The 21,596-nt window shown below is 35.1% G+C and overlaps 1 protein-coding gene across 11 annotated transcripts; it reads right to left on the bottom strand.

Moving 5' to 3' along the window:
• Nucleotides 1-23: 23 nt before the first annotated feature.
• Nucleotides 24-21,296, bottom strand: LOC6565850 (protein sex-lethal). 11 transcript variants are annotated; one of them, XM_032738590.2, is made up of 9 exons: nucleotides 21,234-21,296; nucleotides 14,545-15,387; nucleotides 9,298-9,343; nucleotides 7,350-7,661; nucleotides 7,141-7,248; nucleotides 6,865-7,046; nucleotides 6,370-6,587; nucleotides 2,506-2,571; nucleotides 24-207 (listed from the first exon to the last, which is right to left on the bottom strand). In XM_032738590.2, the coding sequence occupies exons 2-9, from the start codon at nucleotides 14,619-14,621 to the stop codon at nucleotides 143-145; spliced, it is 1,074 nt and encodes a 357-aa protein (XP_032594481.1). In that variant the 5' UTR covers nucleotides 14,622-15,387; nucleotides 21,234-21,296; the 3' UTR covers nucleotides 24-142. The 11 variants fall into 11 exon arrangements, with proteins under 11 accessions (XP_032594481.1, XP_032594480.1, XP_032594486.1 ...); XM_032738589.2 differs by having other exon boundaries at nucleotides 7,350-7,685; XM_032738595.2 differs by lacking the exon at nucleotides 21,234-21,296 and adding an exon at nucleotides 10,645-10,817 and having other exon boundaries at nucleotides 26-207; nucleotides 14,545-14,609.
• Between the last annotated feature and the right edge of the window lie 300 nt (nucleotides 21,297-21,596).

Genomic DNA, 21,596 nt, shown 5'->3' on the forward strand with positions numbered 1-21,596 from the left:
TGCTGTTGTTGCTGCTGATGTTGTTGTTGCTGCTGCTGTTGTTGTTGTTATTATTGCTGGTGTTGGTGTTGTTGTTACCGAGTGTATTGAAGCCGCACGCCTGCTGATAGAGTTGCAGTTGCTGCTGCTGTTGCGGTGACAATTATAAGTAAGGATAATGGTACTTCCTGCGGTACAGACCATCGAGCAAATCGGCAAAGTTGTCGCCTACAATTTTTTTAAATGCATCAAAATAGGTGAAAAAAATAAAAAAAAAAATACAAAAAATGTATATTAGTAAATAGTTGTGTAAAATATGCTTTAGCGTCTATTTGAAAAAGTTGCATTCATATTAATTAATTAAGATTTAAAAGTACAATTGTAAATATATTAAATTTAAGCTAAATTTGTGTGTGTTTCAAGATTTAGACGTAAAATTAATTTATTTGTAATTTTAATTTAAATTGCTTTGTTTTAAAGTTTTAAAGTGCTGCTAGACCAAAAAGCCCTTACTTAAATAACTTAGGCGGTGTGTGTTGAAAGTTAATTAAGGAACTGCATATATATTTAATCTATATTTTTTGGATAGAGTCTTGAAGTGTTTAGAGTTACGTGTTTATTGTTGTACTTGATATTTGTTTTGTTTTGTATTTTTGGGTTTTGTTTCGTTTACGTTAAAAATTTTAATTTGATATGGTATATTGTATTGGATTTAGATTCTTTTTTTTTTTTGGTACTTTTTTTTAAGATTTTGCGAGATTTGTTTAGTTATATTTAGCTTGTTACGTGTTTTTAAGCGCAATATCAAAAATTGATTCTTATACGATTTTGTTTTGCATTACACGACGTTATAAAGTATTGGAAGATTTCGTGAAAATTGATCGATTATTCCTTCATTCATTCATTAAACGTGCCATGTTTTTTTTTTTTTTTTGTATTTTTATGTCTATAGTTTCACATAGGAAACTTAAGGAAACTTTTGGGAAAAGGTGAGGTTAGAAAAACAAAACGAAAAAATATACCATATGAAATATATGAAGGAGATGAACGTTAGAATGTCAGTAAAATGAACGTGTACACAATGATTGCAGTGTATCTCAAAAAACGAGCAGGCAAAATCAAAATTGTATGCACATATACATAGGAGATATGTATAAGCGCGAACCATCTAAAAACATAAAGTTTGACGCATTCGAAAGTTGGGGATGTGAGGTATTGTTACGATGATTGAGTAGTTATGCATGTATGTATTTATATGTATGTGCTCTAAACAAAGCACAGCTAAAACTTCTCTACTGAACTTCTCGGACAAAGAGCGTTTTGTATCGAATATTGTGAATAGAAAACTGTGCTAACTGAAACATTTTTTTGGTTAAGAGACTTTTGAGGGTAGGTATACGCACTATACAGATATATATAGAAAATGTTAAAGCACACATATGTTTTTTTTTAAACTAAAACAAAAGAGAATATTGTTTTTGTTTTCTTTTTTTTTTCGTTTTTTTGTTTTTTGAAAAGCGCAAACAAACTATTCTGTAGCAAAAAAAGTGAGTTATTACATAAATCTGAGATGATATCGACAAGCGAAATGTTTATGATTTATGATTTTTGCGCGAATCTTTACAATTATGAAGTACAATATTTATCAATATTATTATTATCATTATTATTATTAATATTATTATTTTAGTTGCCTCTTTGGAATTGGAACTTTTTCAAATAACGCTCTAAATTTTCATTTAAAAAATACTTAAAATTTTGGGAAAATATTATTTTCATCTTTTTTTTTTTTTTTTTTTTTTGAGAGAGAGAGAGAGTCAAATAAGTACGAATATTGCGAATTATGGTGGTTGTCGAATGAGATGAGAAATCGAAATGAAAAATGAATAAAACATGGCACGCTTTGAAGATTTTTTGTTGTTCGACAAATTTGCAGCAATGAGGCGGAATTTGAAGCTCGCATTGATATTGAAAAAGTATAAAAATATATTGTATTTGATAGATTTGAGCTGTGTCGAATATATAGTATGTCAGGAGGTTATGTCGGATTATGTCAATGTTCATGTAAGTGTGTATCTTTTTGTGCGTGTGTAATGTATATATATGTAAAGCTGACTTTTGAAATTGCCACAAGAATCGTTAAGAGAAGTGCTAAACACAATAAATTGCTTGACATCTTCTTGCTTCTAGATTGAACAAGGATGTGAAGCAGCAAAGAGAAAGAGCATACAAAATCGTGTATAAATTCTCCCTTCGATTCTCGCACCCGATTTCCTTGACAGCCTACAATATTGCCTCTGTGTGTGTGTGTGTGTGTGTATGTGTGTATGTGTGTATGTGTGTGTTTGTGTGTGGGGCTGGTGTGTATGTTTTGTATGGCGTGTGTGTGTGTCGTTTTGTCATAAACTACTTAAATCATATATTTAGACTCAAAATTTCTTATGTGCTCTCAAAAAAAAAAAAAAAAAATCAATTATGATTATGATTATCATTAGGCATAGTAGAGAATATAAAAGGAATAATTACTATCGAGACCAAAGATAGCATCGCAAATAGCATCGAATAATGAGCGTAATTTTTCCATTGCTCCGTCTAAAAAAAAAAATGAACAAAAATAAACAAATTGGACAACTTATTAGTTGTGGGCGCCAACTGATTTTTTTTTTAGTTAATTTTTAATTTTGTTATATATTTGTATATATAATTTGGTTTTTCTTTTCATATTTTTTTTTTTTTTATATATAATATGTCGTCGATGGTTCAACAACAAACATATTTTGTAACCAAGAAAAATCAAAGGCAGAAGAGTAGACGATAGATATGATGACATGAGAGTTCTGGGGGTTAGTTTGGCTAATGGGCGTGATATAAATCGAGAATGCCCAGCCTGGTTAGTGCTTCATATTTGTACCATGGCAACAAAACAAATAGATACGAATATACTAATATATGTATATAAAACACAAACTACTTGAAATACTAAAGATAATAAACTAAGTAAACTTGTGTCAAAATTTTCTTGCAGTTGTAGTTTTTTTTCGGCTCTAATTTAAAGTAAACTAAGCAAATGTATATGTATATAAACTATATTAAAAAAAAATGTAGACAAATAAATAATACATACAACAAATTTAGAGACTTAAGTTGAACAAACAACAACAACATTACAAAAAAATATCAATTGAGAAACATGAAAAACAAAATCACAAACATAAAAAAAAATTGTTTAAAAAAACCTAAAAATTCTTGTTGCCATTTAATTTTTACTTTTAAGAACTGTCTGTAATTAAATTTTTTAACTAAACGTCTGTTGCTGATGATTCAAAAAAAGAGAAAGCTGCATAATTGGAATGAGTTATGAAATTTTGTCAAATTGATTTTCTTGGAGGGTTTTTTGATTGTTTTTCTTCTTGTTTTTATAACACTGAAACAGCAGGCACAAAAAAAAATATTAAAACAACTGGAATATAAGGAAATAACTTTATATATAATATTATGAATATGAAATGCCATAAAATGCATTCTTAGCTGCTAGCACAATAACAAAAAAAAAAAAAATTATATACATTTAGAGAAGGGAGCTTTAGGCGAGCTCGTAAAACACTTGTCACTTGTCGAGTTGGAAAAAAATGGAACAGAACCAGTCTTGAGTTTTCTTTTTTCCTTGTATGATCGCATTATGCATGATACACTTGGAAAAAAATATGAAAAAAAAGAACAACATATATATATTGTTTTTTAATTTTGTTTTATACGTTTCATAGTCGTTATGGAACTTTTGGCACTGGAACCGATAAGGGGGTGTGGCAGCATTGCTCGTTCAGTTACTTTACGTTTTCGCTTATTTTCTTTTTTTCTTTTCTTTGATCCCTTGGAATGCAAAAAAAAAAAAAAAAAAAAAAACTATAATTGTTTTCATTGGAAAAAAAATGAAAAAAATATATATATGTATGTATGCAGTTGAGCACGTTGTAAAGTTGCACATGAAAAAAAAATACAAAAATTGCATATGAGAACGTATCGATGATCGATACGCATTGCGATCGATAACACTTTGTGGAACAAGCACCCCGTTATCGATTCGTCAGTGCGCGCATACTTACCATGCGCCACGCCTGCTTTTCTTTACATGTCAATAGTCCCTGTCTTTGTCTCTCTCTCTCTCTGTCTTTTTCTCTGTTATTTTTACATTCTCGTCTGTGAGCTGTGAACGAAAACCTGCTTCATGCGCGTGCGCCACCCCTGGCGCACAAATACACACGCACCCACGCACGCACACGCACACGCAGACAGACACGCAGCAGTCACACGCACACACACGCAGAGGACAGGCACACACGTATACGTTGTTTTCCGTTTGTTCTGCGGCCCACACAAAAAAAATTGAATTGTTTTTTGTATTTTTATTGAACTGCAACTTTTTTTGCTGACTTTAACAACAAAAAAAATAAAAAAAAATGTTTTTTTTTGTTTTGTTTTGCGGTTGGCTTTTATTTTTTTTTTTATAATATATATATGTATATATAGATATATATATCTAAATATATATATAATAGATATATACATATATTTATTTTCGCTTCTGTCGCTCGACGCTGCTTTCGTAACGCACTAAAACTAAAAAATTTAAAGGTAACGCTATTCAGTTATAGGTACGTATATAGTCAATATATATATATATATATATATATATATATATATATTTATATATAATTATATACATTTTATAAATTTGACTTTTTTCATATGTTTAACTGCTTTGAGACAAATTTGTTCTTGTTGTTGTTGGGGTTTGTTGTAGTTGTAGTTGTTGTTTCGTGGATATTAAATCATAAATATGAAGCGATTGTGTATTACTTATAGGCCAGAGAGGATGGATAATGTGACAAACAGGGCAACGCTTCTTAATTTAGATTTTTCTTTTTTTCAGTTCTTTTGTTTTTAGTTTTTTTTTTCGAGTTAGTTCCTTCAGTTCAGTTGATTCATTTGATGTTTTGATGGTTGTTCCGTTTAGCATTTCATGTAGTTTTCACAACAAAAAAAAATTCACATTTTTCAACCAGGTTTTTTAGTGTTCTTTTTTATGTTTTTGTTTTTTTTTCAGGTTATTTGACGTGGGGTATTTTGTTGGATTAGGTTTTCAGCTCAGTCCGTCGTTCCAAAATTTGCACACACACACACTGAACATTTTGTGTTATAGCAATTATTTATATTGGTTGTTATTTTAGCACATTTCTATGTATATACGAGTAAATATGTATAAAAAAAATTCGATATATCTATGTATGTATTTGCACTTAGCCTAAAAGGGCAGCGCAAAACAATGCTAAAATTGAACTGCTTTCGATAAATGTTAATTATCGATATCCATCCTGTTTGTTTATACATTTATATATATATATTTATATATATGTATATGTGCTGTTATGCGATTCCTGCGTGACATTATCGTTGTTTAAGTATAAAAAGACTCATTTCTATAGCACTTGGGGGGATTTGCATAGTCGTTCTCTTCATTTTTCTGATCCTTTTTTGCTTATGCAATTTTAGGCTACATTTGTATGTGTGTATGTATGTATGTGTGTGTTGAGTTGAATTGAGTTAATTTACTGTTGTTTTTTTTTTTTGTTTTTGGACTGCACTAAACTTAAGTGAGGAAAAGCTATACCAAAAAAAAAATTGTATCTTAATTAAATTTTCGTTTTTCTTTTTTTTTTGTTTCTCCAGATTTTTTGTTAGTATTATCTAAAGTTAATTATCATTTAAAAATAGTTAGTTATTTTAGAAATTATTTGTTTTCTTTTTTGCTTTGTTTTTTGTTCGGTTAAAAACAAAGTGTTTTATACTACAAACAGGCAAATGTACAATTTAATTTTTGTTGTTTTTTGCTCACATATATATTATTATAATATATATATATATATAAAAAACATTTTTGTGTAAATTACATGAAAATTAATATTAGAAAAAACGAAAACAAATAAGAAATTGCAACAAAATATTTGTGTTTTAATAAGTTAGAAAATATATATTCCTAAGTTTGTATTAATAAAAGAGAACTAAAAATTATTATAATTAAGTTTGCTTATTAATTCTTTTTTTTTATATATTTTTTTTGTTTTTTTTTTCTTTTCTATATGGTTAGAGTTATGATTTTGTATCTGTTTGTTTGTTGTTGTTGTTGTTTGTCAAAAAAATTTATATATTATATATACATAAGATTGTATGTATAACTGGTTTGTTGTTTGTTTTTGTTTAATCTTACGATTGCATTTTTTTTTCCTTGTTTTTTGTTGTTGTTTTTTTTTGTATTTTTGTTTTAGATAAACTTTTGTGCATCAAAGTAGGGATGCGTTTTTTGGAAGCGCTGTTGTGTTTTTAATGATCTACCTCTGTGAACCATGTTGAAGCTGGCCATGTGTGGCGGTGGTGGCGGCGGTGGTGGTGGCACCTGCGGCGGTCCCATGCCCATCTGCGTCATAAAGTGCGCCGCCTTGGCCTTGCCATGCTCCTCGGCCAGGCGTACCGACAGCGGCTGTGATCCACCCTCGGGGATGACATTGTTCAGCGCCGAGATTGCCTCCTGTGCCTCCTCGCGTTTGTTATAGCTGTTTTTTTATGTACGCATGTATGTTTGTATGGTTGGATGGATGATGATCGAAGTGAAGTGGTGTGGCACGGTGTGGGCGTGGCGTGGCGTAAAAGTGAGAAGAGAAATGCATGATTTAATGTGAGAGGTGGTTGAGATGTGGAGATGAGGAGTGGAGTGAGGCAAGTGTGTATAATTTGTTTTGGTTTATCATCGATTCAAATTCGCAACAAATATAAATAATAAAAATAGTGTGTGTGGAATATGTATACGCTTTTGGTACCGGACAAACTTACCGTACAAATGCCACGCCCCTTGGCCGACCGGTGAGCTTATCACGCAATATATTCTTCTGCACTATGGAACCGTATTTGCCAAAGATCGTGTCCAGCTGATCATCGGTTATCGTGCGCGGCAGATTGGTCACATACAGATTGGTGTCCTTGATCGATTCACCGCCAGGACGCGCATATGAAACCTAATAGAATACAAACAAAATATTCATTATTCATACATATTGATTATGAAAGATTATTTGGATTACATTTGGATAACATATGACAAAAACATACCTTTAGCCGCTTATTACGCACTGTGATGCCATTCAGCACTTTAATAGCACGCTGCGAATCCATTTCCGAAGTGAAGTCCACGAAAGCATAGCCAAAACTGTAACCAGTCTGCAGAGATTCACAAAAAAGGAAAAAAGTTACGTGTGTATAGCTTATCTATTTATGAATATAATATTTCAACTCACTGATTAAATTTGAATATAACTTACCTTATAGTCTCTCATGATTCTGCACGTATTGATGGTTCCAATGGACCTGAATAGCGCATACAGCTCGCGATCAGTCATATCCTGAGGCAAATAGTTGACTATCAAATTGGTGTTGCTGTTGCGTGGATCGTTCATAAGATCATCGCTGCCCCCGCTGCCTATCGATAGGCCGCACAGATTGTTCAGCGAATTGTTGCTGGCCATCGGCATGTTGCAGAGTCCGCCGAGTGAATTGGCGCTGCCGCCATTAACACCTGCGAACTCATTGTAGCCGCGACGCGACGAGGAACTTGGAAATGTAAATTCTGTGTCCTGTGGTGAGAACGCATAACGTGACTGTAATCAAATTAACCATACAAAGATATTCTAATGTTGAGAGCACGCCTCATAAAACGCTGTACTGTTGGGGATTCGATTCGATTCAATTCGATTGGATTCGGTTTGACTTGAGATTCAACTTCGATTATTGGTAGCATCGCTGTTATCAATATACATACACTTTAACTATTTGTCATCGCGGCAGCATCAACAACAACACATACATACACACTCGCTCGCACGCACGCACGCACACACACACACACACACACACACACATTTTAATTGCTACAAATTGTTAAATGCATAATTAAGTATTTGTAGAAAATGCATAAAAAACTGCAGAATGTAACGTGCGAAGTACTTAACAGAGATGCTATTGAATAGTCGCATGTTAACTTTTAACAGCGACCAGCGCTGGTGCAAAACGTTTCCAGCGGCTGCTGCTGCTGTTGAGTGAGTGTCTATTTCATGTTTATATAAATGTGTTTGTGTGTGTGTGTGGGGAGCTGTGTATGTTTGTATGTAACTGCAAACAGTTAACGGCATTCAGCGTTGCATTTATGTAAAGACTAACGGAATGTTGGGTGGGCAAAAGCGTAAAAGAAATAAATAAAACAATTAAAGAGAAACTGTCAAGGAAATGCAAGGAAATGCAAAACGAACGAATGCTCCATAAAGCCGCTAACGGGCCAGATATCTCTGTGTGTGTGTGTTATGTTTATATTATCGTATATATATGTTTATAAATATATATATATATATATGTGTGTGAGTGTGTGTGTAAGTGTGTCATATGTGACTTTGGGTGCGCAGCAGAAAATGTCATTGATTTTGAATTGCTATACAGCAAAGAGAGCTAAATTTGTAATTGTTGTTGGTGTGGGTGGGGTTAGGTGAAGCGGTGTGGCAGGGTTACCGGAAGGTTGTGGGTAGAGAAAACGGAAATGAGAACGGACAGCGCAAGGTTGTTCATCGTGTTGTTGCTGCTGCTGCTGCTACTGCTAATGCAGCCACAAAGTATGCAATGTTTTTTGTCTGTTGTATATTGTTGCTGTTATTGTGTTGTTGCTGTTGTTGTACTAGTTGCCTATTTGGTTTAGTGGTGGTTCTTGTTGTTGTTGTAACTTTTGTTTAGTTTTCTTTTGTTTGTAGCATAATGTTTATTTCTAGTTGTAAGTTTATTTATTAGTAAATTCTTTTCTTTTTTATTTATTGATTTTTAAGCTTTGAGTATTTTGTATAAATCAATCAAATGTTGAGCATCCACAAAAACGATTTTATTTTGGGTTATTGGAATTTGATTAAAAGCGTGTGCCCCAGGAGCGTTCAATGAGACAAACTCAATAACATTCAACTAGAATAAATTTAAATATATTTTGAATAAACATACAAAACCGAAAACAAACAATTCAATTATCAATGCAAATTGCAAATTGCAAATTTTATTTATATTTGTATTATTATTATTATTATTATTTTCAAAATGATCATTTTGTATTTTTTTTTTTTTTTTTGCTCATGCAATGAAATTTGAGTTTCGATTGATTCCGAACTTTATGTTCAAATAAAATATAAAAATTTATTGCATATAAATTAGGTAAATAGCAGTAACAATAACAATACGTACCATTCCGGATGGCAGTGAATGGGACATGCCAAATACACGCCCACCGCTGTTGATTGACCGTGTGATTCGTTGATTGAAGAGAGGAAAATATCCCATATTAGCATTTTGTATTGATTGGTAAATAAGTCGAAAATTTATATAAAATCATAACAATCAAATAACTAAATCATAATTAATAAAGCGCAATTTACTTTTGGTTTTTTTTTTCGAAATATGAGCACGTAATGTTAAAATGTATGAATGAATTATTCTTATAACACTAACTTAATTTCACTTTAAAAATATACTTAAAGCATGAGATTGATTGCTGCTGTTTGATCACGAAACAGCATCAATGATCGTCAAGCTATATCATACTATACTTAGGGATATTAAAGACTAATAATTGAGTAATAATCGTGGCGGCCTTTTGGGCGCTTAGTGTAGAGAGAGAAAGCAAACAATTTGCCTGTGAGAAATAGCAGCAAAGAAGAACCGTTTTTTTCAGAAATTCGCATTCACGAATCTATAAGAAAAAACGGAGCTTGCTCTGCGCAACAATAAAAAACACCGTAAAAAAAAAAAGGAACCTCAGCCAATAAAATGGATTTTGGATATTGGCACCTTAAAAAAATGCACACTTGCGTGACCGAAAATGAATTAACGGTTAAACAGCATGAACTTATAAATATTGGCACATAAAAAAAACAGCACAATTGCTTTTCACTGGAAAAAAATTAGAGCAAATTTGAAAACCCTTTTACGAATACAAGATTCCTTGTACATTTTTATTTTCACTTCAACAAAATATAAAAAAAAATGTATTCAATATTTAATTAATTTTTTAATGACCCCTTTGGATTTTCATTTTTAATGCACTTCAACAAAATATAAAAAAAATATATATTCAATGTATTCTTCACACTAAAACAATTCAATTTGAGCTAAAAGCCCTTCAAACGCAAATTTTTGTAAACTTAATTTTCAGCACTTGAAAAAAAATAGAAAAAAATTTGTGATCTTGTGTTGAATACACTCAAGAAAACGGGAAATTTGCCTGCGTGTTTCCTTACGGAAATATTATTTGACTATATTGATAAATTCTTGTTGAGCACTTGAAAAAAATAACTGAAAAATGGTTTTCACTTGAAAAAAATGTAAAAAAAAAAAAAAATAAATAAATAAATATTTAAGATTCCCGCGAAGACAGTTAAAAAAACTGTGCATTTTGTAGTTGTATTATGGACATTTGTTGGTCGTAGTGTATTTTAAGTGTATAGTTTAGCTTAAGAATGCATGATTCTAAGTATTTTTTTTTTGTTATTGTTTTATTTTTTAGCAATGATAATAACGTCAGTCTTTACTTACAGGCGTTGCCGGCGTCTTCGCTTAAGGAACATTTTGTTGTTGCGTCACAGAGTCTATCACACCAGTTTTCAAATAAAAATAATAATAACGAATAACAACCTCACTACATACTATCTAAATGTTTGTGTCTCTCGGTTTCGCTGTTGAGATCGCTTGATAATGCTGTTTGGTTGCTGTGAAAAGAAATGATATCTACACAATTAAATCAACTGGCAAATATCGGGTAATCTTGCTTGTTTCGGTGTCGACATCATGAATGGATTTCAGTCTCGCTGTAGATGGGCTTTTTTCGGGGGAAGTGTGTGTTTGTTGGTGTTGGTGTTGGTGTAGGTGTAAGTGTGTTTGTGTGTATGAGTTAACGGTAATTGTCAGAAATACGTATATAGATATGTGGTGTGGATTATCATAGATTTGGTATTCTTCATTTTAGTAAACAAAAAAAAAACCTTTGGTAAGCACAGGAAAAAAAACAACAAAAAATAATGGCAATTTGCCATATATCTGGCAGCTGGTCACACTGCTGTCGTTATGATTGTTGACTGTTAACGGAAGTGACTGCTGCTGCTGCTGATGATGCTGCTGCTGTTGTTGTTCTTGTTGTTGCTGTTGTTGTTTTTGCTGTTGCTTGTTGATTGTAGCTATGTTTGCTATGCTGTTGATTGTTGAAATTGATGATGCTGCTGTTGTTGCTGCTGTTGCTGCTGTTGCTGCTGTTGTTGCTGCTGTTGCTGCTGTTGTTGCTGCTGTTGTTGCTGCTGTTGCTGCTGATTGATGAAGGTTGCTGCCACTCAAGACCTTTTCTTGGATGCAAAAGTGTAAATACCAAACTCGTTTGCCTTTTGCACAAATTTTCGTATTTTTGCTTATAAGAGCAGCTGCTGCTGTTGCCGTTGACAAAAGCAGCGCTTTAGAATGAGAGAATAGATGCATTTGCATCTGATAGGCGGATTCGTCAGACATGCATTGGACATATATGGAGACGTTTATTTATTCTGGCTTCGTGTGCGTGTGTCGTGTGTGTGTGTGTGTGGCTGTGTGTGAGTGTGTGTTGAACTACTACAACAACAACAACAACTGTTGCTGCTGCCTTGTTTGGCTTACAGGCTAACTATTAACTGTTAACTTACATGGTATATACAAAATACATAACTTATGATTAACAGCGCTGTTAACTGGTGCTGCTGCTGCTGCTCAGCAGATATATTCAATGTGTCAAGGTCCCGAAACCATTTTGTGACCGCTCAGCAGCACGTGATTTGTTCGTGTGCACACGCTCTCGCACTGTTTCTATCTGTCTCTCTCTGCCTCTCGCTGTTGCGGTCGTTTGTTTACATTTGAACGCATGCACAGCAAATCAGCGAGCAATATGCCAAAGCTTGCAATAACGAATATTGGAAGGAATAAAAAAAAAAATAAGAATAAGAAACCTTGCACGATGACGCCAGCACAAAGTTCAATGGCTGCGACATTTGGAGCGAACTCATTCACTATCTTGTTCTCTCCCTCTCTCTCTTTGTTACTCTTGTGAAGTGCGGCAACAGCGCCGAAAAATCTTATGCATTTTCGAAAGGCACAAGAGGAAGTTAAATCATTAGGCGCAAAGTTCATGCCAAGTATCACAGCATCCATAAACAATGGCGATTTGTGGCGCCGCAAAGATTTGGCACAGACCAAAGTAGAACGTGCTGGGGGTTTATAGGTCAGCGAGGGTCGCGTGCACGCGACAGCGAAAAGCAGTCAAGTATAAATCCGTTTAAACTTACATCTATCTATACATATATCATCTATATATATATATATATATATAATATGTATAGCTTATAGCTACAATGTGTATGTGTGCGAGTGAACATGAGTTTCCGTGATTTTTTAGGTTTTTCTTTATTTTTTATTGGGCGATGTTGAGTTCGATTCTGAATTAGCGAGGGGCGTTCGAACAGAAAAGGAAATGATATTTAAGCAAAAACGCAAAGCAAGTATTTATAAAACAGAAATAACAATGAGTTTGTAGTAGTAGTAGTAGTAGAATAATGAATTTTTTTTGTTTTTTTTTTTTAAGCTTTTTACAACATTTACCGGTACATTGTGAGACTGTTTAGGTTGCACAGGCAGCACGAAAACGTTGTTAGGCCGTTACGCTTTTCCTCGGGGCCAGAAACGAAAAGAAATGGTTTGATTTCTCAAATCTCGTTGGATTTCGCAATTGCGCGTTTTTTCATTTTGTTTTTGTTTGGTTTTGTTTCGGTTTAAATGCAGTATTACAGTTAAGTTACTTGAGTGTGGAAGAACTTGCGTTATGTGACGTGACGTTACGTTACGTTACGTTGACTTGCCTTACGTTACGTTAAGTTTATTAATGTTAACATTCATTGATGTATTTATCACATTGCAAGATACTGCAAGACACTGCGAACAAAACGCGACGCGATGCGTTACGTGGCATGACGTGACGCGCTACGTTACATGGCGTTACGTGACGTTAGAGACACATACACACGGCTGTGACGCAGAAGAGCGCTGCAGAGAATCAGTATCTGTTACGTACTTATTTTGATATGAACAAACAGTAGTAAGCTAATGCGAATACACTATTATGAGCGTGAGCGTGATCGAACGACAGAATCTAACGTAAGAAATTAACAGCCAAATGGGATTTGAAGATGATCAGCTAAGAGAAAGCGGGCGGGGGGAAGGGCGCAATCAACTACAGCATGTTTCGAGATATGTGTGTCTGTCGTATGAGAGTTTTATGCTTAATGAGCTTAAATAAAAATATAAAAAAATCATTAAAAAAAAGAATACCGACTCTTAATTAAGGGATAGAGTGTCGTATTTGTATTTGTCTATTACAGACAGTTGTTGTTGTTGAAAACCCTGTCTTAAAACGAGACTGCTTTTCTCTGTGCGGCACACTCATTATTGGTTTTAGTTTTAGGTTAAGCCTTTTGGTTGCTTAATTTAGTTTTTACAGCTGTACAATCTAGTACATATAAGATAAATATTACTTATGATCTGCTTGCTGCAATTGTTGTTGTTGTGGTTGCAATTGCTGTTGTTGTTGTTGCGGTTGTTGTTGTCGTAGCACACTCAAGATTTTCCATTGTTGTTGAAGACAATTTCGTTTCTGCTGTATTCGCAATATTTCAAGATAAAATAAAGAAAATGTGTATGTGTATGTGTGTGTGTGTGTAGGATTGATTGTTGTTGGGGCTTTTGATGATGCACGTATATTGATGGAGGATGGGGTATGTGGTCAGCTATGTTGGATCCTCCTCCACCTCTTATCAAGTGCACATGTGACACACTGGCAGCAAAAGGACGCAAGTTGCTAACAAAATATATTTATATTCTACTAGCACATTTTGACAGTCGCTCTTGCCACGTGCGACACGTGCCACATCTCAAATATATATATATATCTTTGTTCATATATATTCAGACTTATATGTCCCAATGCATATCGCGAGGTTGCCACATTTATTATCGAGCCTAGCAAAAAAAAAGTTTGTTCTCTGTGTATGTCTAAGGTTAGCTGCAAAGCATGCAGCAAATTCTTTTATTTTTATTTTTGTAATTTAACTGTTAGTTAAGGGCAGACTGGGAGATAAAAAAAATACTAGAAGAAAAACGTTGCACGTTATATTTCAGTTGTGTGTGTGTGTTCGTATGTGTGTGTGTGTTCGTATGTGTGTGTGTGTTCGTATGTGTGTGTGTGTGTTCGTATGTGTGCGTGTGTTCAGATATGTAAGTAGGCAAATATTTTGTGGAATTAGGGAAATTGTCGGGATTTATTTTTGTGGGGGGAGGGGGTAAAAGTTAGCTTTTGTAGTTGTTCCTTTTGTTGTTATTGTAGTTGCTGTTGTAATGCTTGAAGATGAAGAAACTGAAGTTAAAATTTACCTCGACTTGTTGTTGTAACCGTATGGAGGGTAACCACCGTTATTATTGTTACTACCCGGGTTATTGTTGCCGTACATATCCTGAGAGTGTGTGTGCACGAGTATTTTTTGCAAAATACTCTTTAAGTGCCGCTTGTGTGCAGGTATCGCTATGTTTCTTTCTGTCTTTCTTTCTTTCCTTTTCTATTTCTCTCACACTTGGCTCTCACTTAACGTGATCAGAAGAGAGATCTCTTTCTTAGTCTATGTTATTCTCTCTCTCGCTCTCTCTGTCTCTTTTTAAAGTTGTTGGCGCTCAGCGCTCTCAGCTGCCAGCTGCTGTTAATGTCACGTTGTTGTTGTTGATGCTGTTGTTGTTGTTATGCTTTATTCTTGAATTTCCTTTTTTAATATTTCTTTTGTTTTGCTGCTGTGAGTGTAAGTGTGAGGAGAGTGGTGTGAAAGTGAAGTGAGTGTGGGAGTGTATGCAGTAGTTGTAGTAGTTGCTGTCTCTGTATGTGTGGGTGTGTGTGTGTAGGCGTGTTGCTCGACGTGAGCTTTACGAGAGAGCCTCGTAGACAACAATGGCCGTAACACGGAAAACGGAAACGGAAGAAGTTGCGTATCTTGTAAATTGTGTTTCTTTTCTTCCAGCCACTGTAATATTACGGGTATTAGTCAATCTTGTCTCTTTTGTATCTCTTTTATTATAAAATATCAAATATATATATGTATATATATTAGAGATGTGGCTATGTTGTTTTGTAGATTCTTTCGTTTCTCCTGGGTGTCTCTCTCTTCTTTGTAGCAATTGTTGTTGTTGTTGTTGTTGTTGGCGCGCCCAGCTGTGTTGTTGTTGTTGTTACTAAGGTTGTTGTCGTTGTTGGTTGTTGTAGTTGGTTGTTGTTGTAGTTGTTATTGGAAGTGAGAGGTGAAAAATTTGTAAGGAAATTAACATATGATTAAAGAGACTTATTTTTTCTCTTATTTTATGTGCGCTTGAGTGTGTGCGTGTGTGTGTGTGAGCGAGTAGCTAAACACTGCTATTAAAAATAAATGCTAATTACTAAAACAGGCTTCAACAGCAAGCATATATATATATATATATATCACCCACTTTGCTTAAAGTAGGGGATCTTCTTTTATATGTGTATATGTGTGTGTGTATAAACAAAATAAATATTAAATACAGCGACCACAATTCAAACGTTGTTCACCAATATGGCTGAAGAGAGTAACCAGAGTTGTCACTCTCTCCCCTATATACCATAATATAAGAAAAAACGAGTTGTTGCCCTAATTTATCTTCGAAAAAATGGAACCCGTTTTGTCAACCTAAATAAATCGTAGTAAAACAGCTTAGAGTCTATTACAAAATATACATATATATATTATTATATAATATTAAATTAATACGAATATATTTCGAAAACCAAAATGTTGAAAATTTCGCTGTTTTAGGGTATTTAGAACTAGTTTTCGCCACATACCTTGCAATTTTGAAGTTATAATATGACGACATGGTCGTCGAGGGGGCCACATTATCGAAATTGAAATCCATTTTGAAGGATATGTTTTTTTGTTGTTAATAACACACACAGGAAAAAAGAAAATCACAATTAAGGCACAAGTTAGACTTGACACGAGTGGAACTCGACTGAAGTCAGAGTGCACAGGCTCGAGCTATTTAAACGACGATCGACAACAACAAAAAGGATCATCTTCTTCGCCCAGTGGGAGGATGGCGCTCTACCTGCCACCTCTTCCTCATAGACACGCTGGGCGCAAGGTGTGCGCGTGCCAGAAGCGTGCGCTACCTGACGACATCATCTCGACCCAACCACCCACCCGCCGATCCGAGCTACCAGGAAGCGTGCCAGTCGGACTTTTCTCTAGGCCGGCTGCAGGCAGACAGGCAAGGCAGGCAGATGTTTTGTCTTCTCGGAAGCTCTCTTCTACGCTATATTCTGGCAAGGTGCTACTAGCTAAGAAGGTGCTGCGTGTGTGGCAAGCTGGCAAATTACGATTATGATCGCGAAAGGTGGAACATGACAAGCTGCAAGCTGCAAACTGCATTTACTTGGAAGCAAGCTGCAAATGTTGAAAAAAAAAATCATTTGCAGTTGTTACTCCTCTAGGAAGATTTAAAGGAAATCAATTAAGTCATTAATTACCTCATTTAATAATTTCATATAAAAAAAAGTATCGGGAATAATTGCAAAGACAATTTGAGCGATTGATAGTTCAAATCAAATCAAAAATATTTATTAACTGCATTCAAATTTTCATATTAAAACTTAATCATTTTTGTATGTTTTATGTTGTATTAAAACTGTTTTGGGTCTCTCGTGAACCATTTGCGATAAATAAGGAGTGCATTTTTAAGAGAGTAGTTTATTCCAAATAAATTGATTCTTAATTAAAAATTTAAGCTTATTTGATTTATGCAATTGCAAATTTTTATGATGAACAGCAAGTAAACTGGAAAATTGCACATATAATATTAAATGCGTGCGATATGTTTGAATTTGAATTTCCATACAACACACATAGATAATCACAATCTAAAATCATCATCGATGAAATATACCTAAATTACATAGATCATTGATGCAGCTGCCTGAATGCGAGCACCGAGAGCAGGTGATGGCCAAATTCAGCTGGAATAGTTGGAAAATGCCAACTCGATGACACCAAGAAATGCATCCAGGTCTGTTTTAGTGGAATTTTCGAAAAAACATTTTGAACCATACACAATGGAGCAATGTATTGGTTTATGTTTTTGTCCGAAATTATAAAATAGATATGTCCTTATTAATTACAACTATCGAAAATTGCTATTAATACTGCTTTGATATTCCAAACAAGATCGGTTTTCAGGATTATGCCAAAGTCAAAGCCAATATTGCAAAAGTGACGAGTGGGAGAGGGAGTGGCTGGGGAATAGTTACTCGGCGCATGTTCCACTCCAAAAAAAAGAAGAAAAAAAAGATAAATCCAGAAAGTGGGAACACAATTGGTGGATTGAGGAAACCAGCCACCCACCGCAGGCAAGCCCAACCACCCTCGCAGCACAAAAATGCGTAGCTGGGCAAGTGCCGCTCTCTGTGCTATGGCTACAAAATGTTATTACGAGCACACACACACACATAAATACTTATAACGGTACATTTTGCCGAAAACGTATATAAGAGCTCGCAGCTCGGCAAGTATATAGCCAAAAGAGGCGGAAATGGAGAGCCGAGAAATAGAGAAGAAAAAAGGTACAACGATAATTTGGCGAGCAAAGTGCTCATTGGTAAATGTTGGGGTGGGGGTGGGTTGTGGTTGTTGCTAGTTCTGCTGCTGCTGGTGCTCATGTAAATCATGAGGAAATAAAAAGCAAAAAAAAAACAACCAAAAGTACCAACGACTACAATGCGAATACATTCATACATACATATATATATACATATGTAAAACAAGATGTATTATGGTGAAAGCAAGCGATAAGAGCATGGCCAGCACAAATACCAAAACAGTATACAAAAGAAAGCCACACGTCTGGGCACACTATGAGCACGAGCTCGACAAAGAGCAAGAGATCTTGACGAGCATAAGAAAAAAAAACAAGCAAATTCAATGACAAAGCAGAAACAAAAGACGAAAGCTTGGAGAGCTTTGAACAACAATCGCATACAAACACCCAATACAAATTCTTCGTGCGTACGATTTTCTCGCCCTCTCTCTCTCTCTCTCTGTGTATGTGTGCTGCTGATAACAGCAGACGGCAAAACTCAGTCAAGGAAACAATAGAGAAACAGAGCGGGAGAGAGTGCAAGAAGCAATTGTGGAGCCACAGCTGTGAGCATGAATCACATGTAAAAAAAAAGGGGGAAAAAACAAACCATAGGCGAGCGTTGCCAGATGTGATCGATAAACAAACAACAGTGTAACAAAAAGATCACAAGGTCGTCAATCCAGCTGATTGTTTATCGTCATTGTCATTTTTTGTTGTTGTTTGCTCAGATATATTATTAAGTTATTTAGCATAACAAGTAAAGGGCCAAGTGTGTGCGCGTATGTGCGCGTATGTGTATGTATCCAAGTGCTGCTCCCATATAAGCAACGAGTTAAATTGCAGCCACAAAAAGACTACCTGTCTTTCAAATCAACGATTGTTGATCGTTGTTGACCGCTGCTCTGCTCTCGCAAGTGGAAAAATGGCGTACCCCGCCACAGGAAGTGGTAGTCGCAGAGTAAATGAGAGAAACAAAAAAAACAGTGAAGAATGCGACAGCAGCTGCTGTGACATTAAAAAAAAAAAAACATTTTTTGAGTCTCTCATTCTCTTTTTCGCTCTCTCTTCCTCTCCTTCTGCCGATCAAAGTCGGGCAGCTGCTGGCCATGTTGAAACGGGAACGGAGCAAATGGAAGAGAAGAATGCAGCTTGCAGCTTGAGACGACGACTACCTGCGTGAAGACAAAATGTAAAGCTTACACACACACACACATCTATGCACAGTTGTACATTTGCACCTTTTCTTCAATGGAAAAATAACGGCCATAAAATGACAAAATCAGCATAATTAAAAGCGGGCGCGCGTGCGCCGTTTTCTTATATATTGGTTTCCTATATAGTGGTTACATTTTCAATATGAACAAATTTGGTTTTTTTTTTTGTGGTTTTAGAAAACTAGCATCAAGTTTGAAACCTAGTGACGATCACCGTATTTATTGTGTTTGTTACACGCTTGCCTTCGAAACATTGAAAACCGGAAACACAAGAAGCAGACAAGGCATGTAAAAAGGTTTGGTTCACTTAGGTAGACGGAACAGGGCATATGCATTTTTGCAGTTTGCATTTGTGTGCAGCGGAACAACGAATTGAAACACCCTGTTTATCTGCCGCCCGCCAAGAAAGTTTGCTACCTGAAGTAGTACACTTTTTCCGGACGCGACTGTATTAGATCAATCATTATTTTGTTTGCTGTTACTGCAGCAGCTTGCAAGTGTTCCCCCACCCCTCTTTACACAACCCCTTTGGTAGCATATGCTGTTACAAACATACATAAAAATTGCACTTTATACATACAAAATAAAACAAAAATATATGTAATATGTTATTATTATTGTTATTGCCATGGACATTTGTATTTCCCAAACTACTGTTATACTTTTATATGCTTGCTGTTAACCGCTTGCTTTTTTCTTCTTTTTTTTTTAAATAGTATTGTTGTTTGTTGCTGAGCTTCGTCAAAACACTCGCCAAATGCTAACGGAGAACTAAATACAAAAAAAACCAACAAATTGGAGAAAAATAACGAAATGATGCAAAAGACAGCTTAGGGAAGGGGACGGTGGGGTTCACAACCGGCGCGTCTAACAGAGCCAGCAGCAGCACATACACGCATATACACACTCGCTCGCATACATACGCGCTACGTTCACTCACACGCATTCGTCATCGGCATCGACGCTAACAGCGAGTGGCGGCAACGGCGGCCTCACTGAACGAGGACGTTGTGAATGTGTCTGTATGTGAATATGTATGTGTGTGTATATATATGTGAGTGCGCGCGTACGTTTTCAACGGCTCGTTGCCATTTTGCTTTGGTTCTGCTGTTCTTGTGTTGCTGCTGCTGCTACTGTTGTTAGCTATATACAACAGTACATTGCAAAATTATGCTGACCTTTATAAATGCGTATATGAATTTTACACATATATACATACATACGTGTATTAAAAGAATTTACTTGAATAATAAATTCAATTTGTTGTTGCTGCAGAAATGCGGCGTACACTTTTTGTACGCACTGTAACGGAGTTTGCTTATTTTATATACATGTATGTATAAGTATCGTATGTGTATGCAGGCACACAACACACATTTATATATATATAAATTATGTGTATATACGGCTCAATCGTAAACACCACCGTCAGCGTTGTCGATGCACTTATAATGACATTTTTTGCATTTCGTTTAATTCATTTGATTACCAGCGCGTTTTACACACCAACAAACAACAACGGAGAAAAACAAAATAAAAAAATAAACGAAAAAAAAAAACAAGAAAAACAATACAGCGAGTAACTGCTACAGTTACTCGAAAATGCTGCCCTGCTACTACTCGCTGCCTTCTCGCCGCATACAAACAAATATACACACACATATACGTGTAGTGGTGGTGAATGGATGTGTATGTTATACAAAAAAATAAAATAATACAAATAAATACAATATTCAAGCATTTCGTTTTTGATATATGGAATGCAAATAACTACGCATGTATTCTGATATGATAGATTTGTGAAAAACATTATTATTTATACGAAATATATGTTTGCGTATATTTCACATATGTCTCTGCGTGTTTTCTTTTCCCATTTTCTCTTTTCGTTTCGATTCATTTTTTTCAGCTTCTTTATATACACTTCACGTCACGCTAAAACCCATTGTGGGCCCTCGTACATACATACATACAAGCGTACAACACACATAAATATATATACATATATATATATAAATACATATATGTACATGCACACGCATGTGTCTGCATACGTGTGTGTATGTATATTATATTGTTTTTGGGCAGACTTTAAGCTTCGATTACACGTCAATGCTGGTTGGTTAGACGATTTAACGCATACGAAAATATTGCATTGTATATTTTGTTATAAAAAAAAAAAATAAAAACAGTACAAAGTGGAGAAAAAAAAATTACCAGAAAAAAATGCACTGCGCGCGGCGCTACAAATTCCCTTCACAGTTCACAGCCGACAAAATGATACTGAAAGCGTGACGACTAGAGCATTGCCAAAAAAAACACAGCGATTGCCAGAGCAGCTTACGAAAAGCGGTCACACTGCTCAAGTTATGCTCAACTGATACTGTTAATTATCGATAGCACGTTAAACTTGAAGTTAAAGCTTGTAAGTTCCTGCCCGGGTCTATCCAGGTTATTAACAAATAATTCGACTTTAAGCAGATGACATTATATTGTTCAGAATGTGTCCAGTGTAAGTGAAAAACAAGAAAATTTGTATATAATGTATTTATTCACTTAGCGTGGCAGCAACGCCCTATA

The sequence above is a fragment of the Drosophila grimshawi genome, unplaced genomic scaffold (assembly GCF_018153295.1).
Source record: "Drosophila grimshawi isolate 15287-2541.00 unplaced genomic scaffold, ASM1815329v1 contig_848, whole genome shotgun sequence".
NCBI lineage: Eukaryota > Metazoa > Arthropoda > Insecta > Diptera > Drosophilidae > Drosophila > Drosophila grimshawi.

Bases quoted from the DNA above. Each gene is read 5' to 3' on its own strand.
- LOC6565850 (XM_032738589.2), bottom strand. From the start codon at position 14,621: ATGTACGGCAACAATAACCCGGGTAGTAACAATAATAACGGTGGTTAC. The intron at 2,572-6,369 runs GTAGATCATTAA...TTTTTTTTTTAG, and splicing joins CTTCAACATGGTTCACAGAG to ACGGAGCAATGGAAAAATTA. The intron at 208-2,505 runs GTAATTATTCCT...AAAAAATTGTAG, and splicing joins TGCTATCTTTGGTCTCGATA to GCGACAACTTTGCCGATTTG.